A 12,746-nucleotide genomic window follows, 5' to 3' on the forward strand; every position below is an offset into this window, starting at 1 on the left:
CAGGAGGGCTTTGTATATGCCAATGTAGCTGTCTGCGGATCAAATCAATGAATGAGGAACTGTAAGAACTTGCTATGGCATTTCTATTTGTCAACGTTTAATATAAAGTTTTGTCAAATTTGAAGTACTGTATATCACTCTTTATATTATATGCTCACGATTTGTAAGAATTTGAGAGATTCCACACTGTTGTCCCGGTAGCTCAGAAAGGTCAAGTCACCTCTATGGTGGGAACTCTCTCTGAGGACAATGACTTTGTGAGCTGTTGTAAAGGCCAGTCTGTGTAGTAATCTACTAACACAATGTAATATATTAACTCTCAGACCCGTGTAGCTAAGAGAAGCAGAAAGCTAATTGACTATGACAGTGCACGGCACCATCTAGAGACCCTGCAGGCATCCACCATGAGAAATGATCGTAAGGTCACAAAGGTAAGTCCTGTACAGCACTCACAATATATATAAATCAGGGGAGGCTGGTAGAGGTAGAAATCGGAGGATGGGCTCATTGTAATGCATGGAATGGGTGAGGTGGGACGTGTTTGATACCCGTTCCTCATTCCGTTCCACGCATTACAATGAGCCCGTACTCCGGTTTCTATCTCCACCGGCCTTCACTGATATAAATACAACACAACACCACAATACAAAGTAAAGTGTATCAGGGTTTTGTTTCAGTGTTGTGACCAGAGAATTTCTGTTTCTGTTCTGAGGCTGAGGATGAGTTGAAAAAGGCCCAGAAGGTGTTTGAGGAGCTCAACGTTGATCTACAGGATGAGCTTCCTACTCTCTGGGACAGGTAATCCAATACTTCCTCCTTATACCAGGTTTATTACATGTCTATAACTGCTTGATTACGGTTATTTCTACCTGGTTACACAGCGAATTACAGGAGCACCTCTTTATTCCTCATAGAGAATTCTGTAGTGCCATACAGTAGGTATTCCTCTGGTATTGATATGGGTCGCACCCTCCCCCCCTTTCTTTGGAACAAAGCTGTAGACCCCCATCTGGGTTTCTTCCTCAGGAACCCCTCGGATTGTGCCCAGCAAAGAAGAGATTTCAGTAACACTTTAGTATTCGCCTTAGTACTCGCCTTGACTACTGCAACGCACTCTTGGCCGGGCTCCCCACCTCCGCCATCAGACCTCTGCAGCTCATCCAGAATGCTGCCGCCCGTCTGGTGTTCAATCTTCCCAAATTCTCCCATGTCACCCCCCTCCTTCGCACCCTTCATTGGCTCCCGGTAGCAGCTCGCATCAGATTCAAGACCCTGTGCTCGCCTACCGGGCGGCAAAGGGAACAGCCCCTCCCTACTTGCAGCAATGGTCAGCCCCCAAACTCTTGCCCGATCACTCCGCTCTTCCACCTCGGTTGGCCGCCTGGCACCGTCGCCTCTGCATGGATGCAGCAGTCGCGCTATTCGGTCACGGCTTTTCACTGTCCTGGCGCCTCGCTGGTAGAACGAGCTTCCCACTGCTGTGAGGACTGCAGAGTCACTACCTATCTTCCGCTGTAGATTGAAGACCCATCTCTTCAGGCTACATCTTAACTGTCCTTCCGAATTAATTAAGTTAAAAAAAAAAAAAAAAAGCATTGTGACTGCCAATGGCCCCTGATCCTAGCATAGATTACTTTTTCTTATGATGACTGATGGATAGATGATTCACTTACTTATACAAATGTATTTGTAAGTCGCTTTGGATAAAGGCGTCTGCTAAATGCCGTAAATGTAAATGTAGTATTGGGAACACTTATCAGGCACTCATGTGTAGCTTCTACACTCACTGAACACTTTATTAGGAACACCTGTACACCTTCTCATGGTGAAGGTGGTGTAATGGTGTGGGGAATGATTTCTTGGCACACTTTGGGCCCTTAATACCAATCAATCATCTGGCTTGAATGACACAGCCTATTTGAGTGTTGTTGCTGACCATGTGCATCCCTTCATGGCCACAATTTACCCATCTTCTAATGGCTACTTCCAGCATGATAATGCACCATGTCACAAAGCAAAAGTCATCTCAAACTGATTTCATGAACATGACAGTGAGTTCAGTGTTCTTCAGTGGCCTTCCCAGTCACTGGATCTGAATCCAATAGAACACCTTTGGGATGTGGTAGAACGGGAGATTCACAGTTTGAAAGTGCACCTGAAAAATCTTCAGGAATTGCGTGATGCAATCATGTCATCATGGACCAGAATCTCAAAGGAATGTTTCCAACATCTTGTGAAATCAATGCCACGAAAAATTGAGGCTGTTCTGAGAGCAAAGGGAGGCCCTAACCAGTATTAGTATAGTGTTCCTAATAAAGTGTTCGGTGAGTGTGTTTGAGAAGTAGCTAATTTAGGCAATTTTGGGGTAATACTACCCATTTATTAGGTCAGTGTTTTCTTATGATTTCAGCAACACTCCAGTCAATGGCTCACATCCGGGGATTGAACCAGCGACCTTGGGTTACTGGCTAGCCTCCCTAACCTCAAGGCCAACCTTGCCCCCAACATTGTTGTGTGTGTGGTGGTGTCTTGATGGGCTGGGGGTGGAAAGCAAACACTTATAAGCTACAAATGAATGCCTAATATGTGTTCCCTGTGTGCACCACCCCCGCAAAAGCCGGTGAACCCAGGGGGAGACTGAGCATGTGCACTGCTGCTCCAAATGGAGGGACATGGAGCCCATGCACTCTGAAACGGAACCATGGGGGCCTGTACTAGCCAGTATGCATATCATTCAGCATGTTGAAGTTGACTAAGATCAAGATGACTGTTGTGATAACAATGATAAGGCTAAAAATAAACCCCTGCCATCCCCATCCATGAGGAGAGCCGTGCTGGAGGGCACAGCAGAGAAACGATGCCTCTGATTGGATGGGTTATGTAACTGCCGCAGCATTCCTCTCCAGTAAGCAGGCAGCCTACGGCTCGCTGCCGCTCAACATTGGACAGAAGCATATACACACACACACACGCACGCACGCGCGCAAGCACACACACACACACACACACACACACACACACACACAGTGTGTTACGGTTTTGTAAATGTCACAGGTGACATCGTCTACACTGACTGCAGGTATCAGCATTGTGGTCAGTTCAATTACACAACATTAGGAGATTGATTTAATGTTAACTACTTAACTGTCATATGATTTACATTAGTCATATGATTTACTTAGTTCTTGATTTAATGTTTTAAAGGGATAGTTCTTGATTTAATGTTAACTACTGAACTGTCATATGATTTACTTAGTTCTTGATTTAATGTTTTAAAGGGATAGTTCTTGATTTAATGTTAACTACTGAATTGTCATGATTTACTTAGTTCTTGATTTAATGTTTTAAAGGGATAGTTCTTGATTTAATGTTAACTACTGAATTGTAAATATACATCTTCATGAAATGATGAAGAATTGCTTAATTTAGTTTTACTTCACCCAAATTACAAAATCACATACATGCCCTCCAGGTATTGGAAAGAGGATGCATTTTGTCTTCTTTTAGCTCTTTACTCCAACAGTTTGGATTGGATACTCGGACAGTTACTATGGGGTCAAAGTAGACATTCTCAACTTTAACATGTAATATGATTTTTTTAAACATACATATTTCAGGTCTCCAAAAGTATTGGAAAAAATCATATAATGTCCAAATAAAGTAGTCATGTTTAGTATTTGGTCGACAATCCTTTGCATGCATTAACTGCCTGAGGTCTGCAACCCTCTGAACCCACCAGACACTGGGAATATTCTCTGGTGATGCTCTGCCAGGCCTGAACTGCAGCCATCTTCAGTTGTTATGGGGACACTGTACTGTTCCTTACCCTCAAAGGAGTCTATGGACAAGGACAAACTTCAATCCACACTGATTCTGTTTATGTGGACACTGTCACTAAATGCTAATTGTTAGCATTTCTAACCAAATGAAAACATTGGTTGTGCTGCAACTGCCTGAATGTAACTAGAGGAATGCCTGGTTACTGTTTGATGCAACCAGTTAAAGTGCCCTTTATTGTAGTGAGCGTCTGTTCGTGTGTAAGCCCCTGTGACGAATTTGAAGGTTGTGATGACAGATGTCACTTCAGGGATGGGGGGGACATTACACAATGGGCACTCGGAAAGCGTTGTCTGGGCGGGTCCGTTACGGCAAACGTAAACGTCCTCGAGCTCTACACAGTGTTTTTAGCCAGAACGAACAATACGTCCACAGTGGTGTACGTCAATCGCCAAGGAGAAACACACTCTCTCCAACTCTGGTCAGAGGCATACCATTTTTTTAATATGTTTTTAGGCCATTTCTGCTTTGTTGGGATAGAGACAGTAGAGATTGACAGGAAGGATGGGAGAGGGAGGAGGGATGACATGCAAGATAGGTCGAGGGTCGGAATCGAACCAGGAACCTTGCGATTACGTGGTAAGCGCATTAGTGTGCTACGCCACCAAGCGCCCCAGAGGCATACAAATTGATAACGTGGAGCAGCGAGCACTTGTTGTCGCTTAAGGCCACTCATGTGCCAGCCAAACTCCTGTCGCATATGATGAGTACCCCATCCATGAGAGTGGCGACTGCACCCACAGGTTGTCCAAGAGGTTTGGTGCCGCTACGTAGTGGCAACCGTAGATCTGTTCGCATCGCAGGAAATCGCGCGAAGCCCCTTATTCTTCATGATCACAGATCACCGCGCTCCCTAGGCAGGGACATGCTGGCCCCCCAGTGGCCACACACGCTCCTGTACACCTTCTCTCCAGTGGGCCTGATCACTCCCACACCCGACAGAGTGAGAGCGAACGGTCTGTCCGTGCTCCTGATTGGTTCGGGACGCCTTGTTTACACGGCCAGGATGGCGTCGTTCAGGTTTTGTGATCAGTTGTTCGTCTGCTTTGCGTACCCGGCCAAGGGTAGGGCTGTGTCTACACATCCATTGGATTGTGGGGGTCCATTGTTGAGGCTTACAATTGTCGAGGATTGCAGCCCTCTTTGGGCATCCAGACGCACTCCACCCGGTGTCATGGGCCCTGTTCAAGGGTGGTGTCTATGTTTCAGAGATATGTGCTACAGCCAACCATGCTTCTCCAAATACCTTTCAAAGGTTTTACAGCCTGGACGTGACCACGCCCTCAGTGGCGCACTCTGTTCTAAGTGCTGGTTTCGACTGGAATAGAACTAGGGGTTACAAATGTAACCCAGGTTCTCTGAAGGAGATGAGGGAGACCCCTCACCTCATTGTCCCTCTCACACTGAGCTTGTGAAGAGTGGTTCACAGAATAAATGAGCTATGCATGGGCCTTTATAGGCTGGGCACTAGGCGGGGTTAGGTGCCTGCAAGTGTCCACAGCCTGTGCAGGAGTGATTGAATAGGGTTCCAGCAAATAGGTACACAGTGTGTGTCCCATAGTGAGGGGTCTCCCTCATCTCCTTCAAAAAACCTTGGTTGCATACGTAACCCCTATATTTTTATCATAATAGGAATATTCTATTTGTATATGCTACACTGTTCATGCCTAAGAGCAGGTTTGTCTTACAGCTGATCCTGTCACTTCATAAAATGCTGTTCTGAAAGATTCCATATGGCGGTAACTGGAGGCACTAAAATAGCTCCTCATGAAGATGTTTGTTGGCATTGCCATGGTAACATATGTCTCTCTCCTCTTCCTTCCTGTAGCCGAGTTGGGTTCTACGTGAACACATTCAAGAACGTGACCCACCTGGAGGCCAAGTTCCACCGGGAGATCTCTTTGGTGAGTTAAATAAGATACTTACTCAAGGCTATTTGCTTTATGTGGTGGCTAGGAACTGTCATCTGCATCCTGACCAGAGGGACTGTTGGTGCAGTGAGTCACTAAGACAACAGGATAGGCCTCCAATATGGAACAGAAGGGAGATGCCATAGCAGTAGCAGTCTGTTGACTCAGAGGGCTCTATTTAGTCAAATCCGCTGTGTGGTATCGCACACGAAAGCAAAATACAGTTTTTTGGGGGGTTCTATACCTGGGAGACTCCTCTCCCAGGGAGGCCTAAATTGAGTGTTCAGATCAGAATGAGATGTGTGCAGGTAGTAGTAAGTATGCATGTTAAAGGTCCTGTATGTAGATTTGAGCTTTAAAATAGTGCTAAATGGCCATGATAAATCAGTAGCAAAATAGGAATGAGATCACATCATAAACATTGTTCAGTGAAGAGCGCTGTTTTGGTCCAACACAGCTCTTTCTAAAATCTGGTGTTGTTGTCGAACACTGGCTTTTACATACCTATTTTACGTGTTGTTTGATTACAAGGATGTGCACACATTCAAATCATTATTGAACAGGCTTCTAGGTAATGTTCAACCTTTTGAGTTGACAGGCATCCATTTTAGTTGCTTTTGACACATTTTTGTTATAGTGCCTTCACCTCTAGACTGCCCTCTGCTGAAGGATTAGGCCTATTGCACATCACACAACTTTTCACCACGTTTCTCTTTTTATGTATAAGGTGTTTTTATCTAATGATATGAATAAGTGATGTATTTTTCTAATTTATACATATCTTATATATATATATATCTCACCAAGCACTTTATTATGAACACCTGTACACCTTCTCATGGTGGAGGTGGTGTAATGGTGTGGGGAATGTTTTCTTGGCACACTTTGGGCCTGTTAACACCAATCAATCATCACTTGAATGCCACAGCCTATTTGAGCATTGTTGCTGACCATGTGCATCCCTTCATGGCCACAATTTACTCATCTTCTAATGGCTACTTCCAGCATGATAATGCACCATGTCACAAAGCAAAAGTCGTCTCAAACTGGTTTCATGAACATATGACTTCAATGTTCTTCAGTGGCCTTCCCAGTCACTGGATCTGAATCCAATAGAACACCTTTGAGATGTGGTAGAACAGGGGATTCATAGCTTGAAAGTGTACCTGAAAAATCTGCAGGAATTGCGTGATGCAATCATGTCATCATGGACCAGAATCTCAAAGAAATGTTTCCAACATCTTGTGGAATCAATGCCACGAAGAATTGAGGCTGTTTTGAGAGCAAAAAAAAAAAAAGCCCTACCCAATATTAGTATAGTGTTCCTAATAAAATGTTTCATGAGTGTATACATATATATATAAACACTTCACAATGAGGATACATTAATTAGTGTGTATTCATGCATGTATAAACCATGTAGCATTCTGATACAGTATATGTTTACTACACTATTATTAGTATTAGTATTATTAGTAGTAGTATTAGTATTATTAATAATAATAAAAACCTTTAGTTTCCAGTCTAGACTTTGTCAGTAGAGGCGTAGTACAGTATATTATGTAACCCAAAGTATAATATTTTCTTTGTCTCTCTGTTTTCCACTTCCTCTCTTTCTCTGTCCCTCTTGGTCTTGGCTGCTGTAGCTCTGTAAGCAGCTGTATGAAGTGATGACCAAGCTTGGAGAGCAGCATTCTGACAAGATGTTCACCATCCAGGGGGCGCCAAGGTAAGCACAGTCACCAACTTCACTAGAACATGGCTCTGTGGAAAGGTTTCGTTTCATATAAGCTTACTACACACTTAATTTTGTATAAGTATAGTATGTGTTTCTTTATCACACCTATCTTTTCCCAAGGGATATTTATTATTAAATATACAATATTTAATTTGGACATTGACTTGTTTACATGATAGCAGGCTAATTCTTCTCAAATGTTACCTCAGTGTGTTATAGGGGTGTGAACATGTACTTGAGTACACAAGTACTCATACCTGGACTCGTAATCAATTAGGAAAATAAAAAATTAAAAAATCACAGGCTTCATCTAAGCCTTCTGGACACTACTTTGACCTGGTAGATGAGGGAGAACGTGAAATGCAAGCAGTTCTTTTCTCTCCTCAGCTGTGAGAGCATGAGAGATAGCAACCAGTCACCTACGTAAAAAATCTCTAGCTTCCCAGCTAACTTTGCTTGTTATGTGCGTCGACTTTAACCGACTGGGTAGGACTATTTTACAGAGAATCATTGCATATGCTAGCTTGCAACATAGTGAAAAATGAAGGAAAACTCACTCATTTCAAAATGGGTTCCCACCTCTTTGTGGCTACTTTATGTGAAGGATTTCACCAGGTTTTTCGAACTAGTCTCTAAGGTTCATGTTGACGTGGCTGTGTCTCTCTTGTACACTTTGCATGTGTTCTGACAGAGCGGAACGGTAAGTGGCTTATTAGTAGCTACCTGGTCAGAGCAAGTAGTTAGGTTAGTTGTTAGTAATAGCATTGTGTTGCTTCCCAGGAGATGTAATTACAGTAGAATACACTCCCTAACATTACAACATGCCTGTGGTCTATCAATAATGTGTACCTCAACCTCTAACCCTTTCTATTTCCATAATTGGTTGCCTTGCTGTATATCTCATTCTGTACCATTATAATAGAGTAATTATAATTATAAGAGCCTAATTACTGTACATCTCTCTCTTTTGTCCCATAAATTTCAACTGTAACCCTGCTCACACTTATAGGATTTAGACACCTTTAAATATGAAGCTTTTTATTATGAATACATCACATGATGTTAAATGATTTACTTTTTTTTAATGAGGTTTTAACCCTTTTGTTTTTCTTACCCAACCCACCCTCAGCGACTCGGGACCCTTGCGACTTGCTAGGACCCCCTCGCCACCAGATGATGACAGCCCACTTGAGAGCCCAGTGGCCAGTCCTAACCACATGCTAAGACCAGTCTCTCCTGGCCCGCCTCGGCCCAAATCACCATCACAGGTACTCCAAACCACTGCCTTTTAAAGATATAACCCTCTAACCACAGATATAACCCTCTAACCACAGATATAACCCTCTAACCTCTAACCACATGGATAGTATAACAAGAATAATATAAAAGAAGTGTTAGTTAAATAGGTACTATAGATATTCCTTAGCTGAAACCCAATACAGATAGACTTTCAACAGCCCAACTGTCCAAATACAGTACCACCCAACATAGATTTTCTTTAGAAGTACCCCCAAACAATTCTTATTCATCTAATTTATGTATTACCAAATACGGCATAGCATACTGTACACAGCACATGGCAGATTTTGCAATAGTGAGTTGTTTCTGTTAGCCAACCACCTGCCAAGTAATTGTTATGAATGTCCAGCTTATTTTGGTTTGGCAAGGAATAATAAGCAAACATTAATAATATTAGCAATAGCCTGTTCCAAATCAGATCTTAACCCTCTGTCGTCTCAGGAGTTGTTTAAGTATGAGCCCACATTGACGTGTTTCTCTTCCCTGCACACTTTGCATGTTTTCTTTGCACTGGTGAGTAACGTATCACATTGTGTCATGTTTAGTACTTAGACACCTGTTTAGTGGTATTAATAGACAGTATTTAGCATCTTTTCAGGCATTGAGAAGATACGGGTTGCAGAATTATTAATTCAATACACCATTCCCCTCACTTGGACCATACACCAGAGTTGTACAGAGTTTGACCAATTTGGATGGAAAAGGCGCCATGTTGAAACCAAATGTTTCAAGATAATTACATTTCATTGAAAATACAAATTAGCATGTTATTGTTGTCAAAGGTTAGGGTTAGTTAACCCTAACCCTAACCCAACATATAGGTTAGTTTACAAACTTGATATACTGTATCAATGACTCTGTCATCCACCACCAGACAAAAATGCACTAATGAATGCTACTAGTCCAACCTTCCTTACAGTGTGTGTGCTTGACACACAGTATCTGTTTACCTCCTCCTGACAATATATGAATATGAAATCAAGTTAGTTTCGTCTCTGCAAGGAATTAATACTACTGTATTCTTGGGAGCAGTTGTCGTTTTGTCTCATACTGATTTGCTATGGCTTTGTTTTTCCCTATACATTGCTTGTGTTGTGCCATGGTAAGTAACCATGTCACATGTAGCTTGTAGACCTCCCCCCCCCCCCACCTACCCCGAGTAGTGGTGTGATTAGATAGTAACTTATTAGCTTTAGCTTAATTTGTAGTGTCCATCCATCATTGTTTCCTAAATGCATTTATGGGTATGGCAGACAGGTGTATCAGATCAGATATGTATCACATAATTTGGTGATACCTCTGCCCAATGTGTAGTTTGTTGATTGTATTGCATTCTATGAACTGTAATTCATTCAGTTTCCCAAAAGCTTCCCAAAAGTTTCCCAAAAGCTTCCCTGTGTCTTTAGTAGTGCTTCTTTTCTCCCAACAACCCAGCAACAAAGCTGTAAAATCAATGTTTGCAGGTCAAACGTCTGTGCTTGAAAGAACACATTTATTAAATCAAGAACTTTCTTACATAAGATATACACAGATAACATAGATATTAAAACTTCCACACACTTACATCCACACAAACACAGATCCACACATTCATTGTATTTCCTATCCTTCGCTTATAAGGCATCAAATATATGTCCCCATGAATTATCAAATTGCCTAGTTTTGCCCTTTTCTTCAGCTTAAAGGCACCTTTTTAAGATACATTTCTTGAGCACTAAATAGGAAAATAGAATCATCCATCCCACCGGGGATCTAAGATCCTCAGTGCCTTGGAACACGGCCAGAAATGTTGTTACAAACGTTACATCCCTCTTGCTCACCTGCATTGCCCAATTCTGTAGCTCTAACCATCGATTTCTTACCACCTCACATTCCTCAAAAGAGTCAGCTTCTTTTTGGCCTTGCTCATATTTCACATACTGTACAGTCGTTTGAGAAAACTTTACACATCTTTGTTTGCTCTCGGTGCTCAGAGTGAATGAATAAACATAGAAAAGGAAAAGGCAAGAGCACACTGGTATTGTTGTTCTTAAATAGACACCTTGTTATGGAGTGATGTCAATAAATAACTGCAATATATCTAACATGGAGGAATGATGATGTTGAACCCACCACAAAAACCCAATTGTTGTTTGTCTCACCTCCACAGCTCAAAAAGGGCCCGCCGGTGCCCCCACCACCCAAGGCCACTCCCACCAAGGAGCTGCACCAGGAGCAGATCATTAACCTGTTTGGTGATGAATTCTTACCTGCAGCTTCGCCCTCGCAGGTCAGTGGCATCGTCAATGTCTCTCCATTCAACAGTTAGCTGTGACCAAGTCTTGTGCCTGGTCTTGTCCAGACCACGTCGTACACAGTGAGCACTCTCATTGAGTCCCATGTTAAAGGTCCAATATGTGACATTCAAGCTTTCTAAAAGCTTCCTAATGGTTGTCATGACCTTTCTGCGCTTTCTAAAATGGAGTGTCCTACCTGATACTGTTGTTATGGCCAGGGGTGTTCTAGTGGAGTGGACTCATCTTTCTTTCTCTGGTGGCTTGCTCTTAGAACCGTGCATGCAGTTAGTGTCCACACTGCAAGTCCATTTCAGAGATTTATATTATTATAAGGGAGGATGTTGTTGTTTTGAAATTCAAACTGAATTCAGCCGCGGTGGCCAGAGGTGGCAGATTCCTGACAAATGTTACGCCTTGCTCCTATAAGTGGAAACATTTTAGGCATTGTGTCGACAACATCAAAGAGCCTTAACAGTCTCTGAAGTCAGGGACTTCAAGTCTGCTGTGTTAGCCAGGGAAGTGACCATCACCTGATTCGGTACCAAAGCCTAACATTATTTGTAAGAGTCAGTTGTTTTAGAAATTCACTGTACACTGTATATTATTGTATATCGCTATGGAATAATTTCCCAGACACAGATTAAGTTTTGTCCTGGACTCAAGATCAAGTTCAATGGAGAAGCTTAATTGAAAGTGCTTTCTAGTTCAGATTGCGGCTTAATCTGTGTCTGGGAAACAGCCCCAAAATGTGCAATTCATCTTATTTCATGTGTTCAGGATTTTTATCGAATTGTGAAGAAAGCAGTTTACTGAACCAAAGCGTTCATGTATGTTTTCTGCAGCCCAATGAGAGACCTGGAGAATCCCTCCTTGATATGGACTTTGATCCATTCAAGCCTGACGCCAACACCCCGATTGGGCAGTCCGCATCACCCATAACACAGGTCCCTCTTCACTTTCATATTTCTCACACCTTTAATAAAGAACTATGATTTTAGGTAGCTTAATTATTTTTCCAGTAATTGCCACATATTTCATTTGCAGTTCACTCTGCTGCTATAACAGCCACCAAGAGAAGATGGTGTAGTTTTAAAAGCCAGTCAGTTATAGGAATTCACAATGAGATGGATATGACTCTTATTAGAGAGAGTAGTGCTTTTGGTTTTTTTAAGTTTCTTTGAATTGTATGAATAACTAAATGTGTTATGCTTCCACAGACACTGCCCTGGGATTTGTGGACGGTAAGTACAGTACAATAATCCGCTCCTTGATTGATGTGGATAATAACTTTCTGATGTGGTAGAGATCTGTGTTCCAGTTTCATTTGTTAGTGGTATTGTCATTGTAACAATGTTCGATCGTCAGAGGCAGACGCAGTGTGTGGGTGAGGGAATAACCCGTTTATTAAGACAGTACTTTCTTAGTTCACAATTTGTAATTTATAGCTCCGACTTTCCAGTCGTCCTCTAGTCTGCTGCTTCCTCGTCCTCCGCCGTTCCCAGCCCCTCTACTGAAATGACAAAGGCACACACATGTTAAGCACTAGCCAACGAGGCTTCATTTGCAACAGGTGTGCAACGAAGCCTCGCCGACACAACCCTGGCCACGGTCCTGTAGCTCCCTCTACAGGCCGAACGCTGCATGTCCCCCCACAGTCATGCAGTAATACAGTATCTTAAAGAATCA

At 42.5% G+C, this 12,746-nt stretch overlaps 1 protein-coding gene across 1 annotated transcript in view; it reads left to right on the plus strand.

The window, feature by feature from the left end:
* amph (amphiphysin) overlaps nucleotides 1-12,746 on the plus strand; it is a gene marked incomplete at its 5' end in the record, with an annotated part of 49,997 nt that overhangs the window by 21,161 nt on the left and 16,090 nt on the right. Inside the window, 8 exons of the mRNA XM_083690377.1 lie at nucleotides 324-431; nucleotides 713-798; nucleotides 5,666-5,741; nucleotides 7,394-7,476; nucleotides 8,615-8,753; nucleotides 10,934-11,053; nucleotides 11,903-12,004; nucleotides 12,278-12,301. Of these exons, the coding sequence (XP_083546503.1) occupies nucleotides 324-431; nucleotides 713-798; nucleotides 5,666-5,741; nucleotides 7,394-7,476; nucleotides 8,615-8,753; nucleotides 10,934-11,053; nucleotides 11,903-12,004; nucleotides 12,278-12,301 (738 nt within the window). The remainder of the gene's footprint in view (nucleotides 1-323; nucleotides 432-712; nucleotides 799-5,665; nucleotides 5,742-7,393; nucleotides 7,477-8,614; nucleotides 8,754-10,933; nucleotides 11,054-11,902; nucleotides 12,005-12,277; nucleotides 12,302-12,746) is intronic.

This window comes from Argentina silus, assembly GCF_951799395.1.
Source record: "Argentina silus genome assembly, chromosome: 1".
In the NCBI taxonomy this organism is placed as follows: Eukaryota; Metazoa; Chordata; class Actinopteri; order Argentiniformes; family Argentinidae; genus Argentina; species Argentina silus.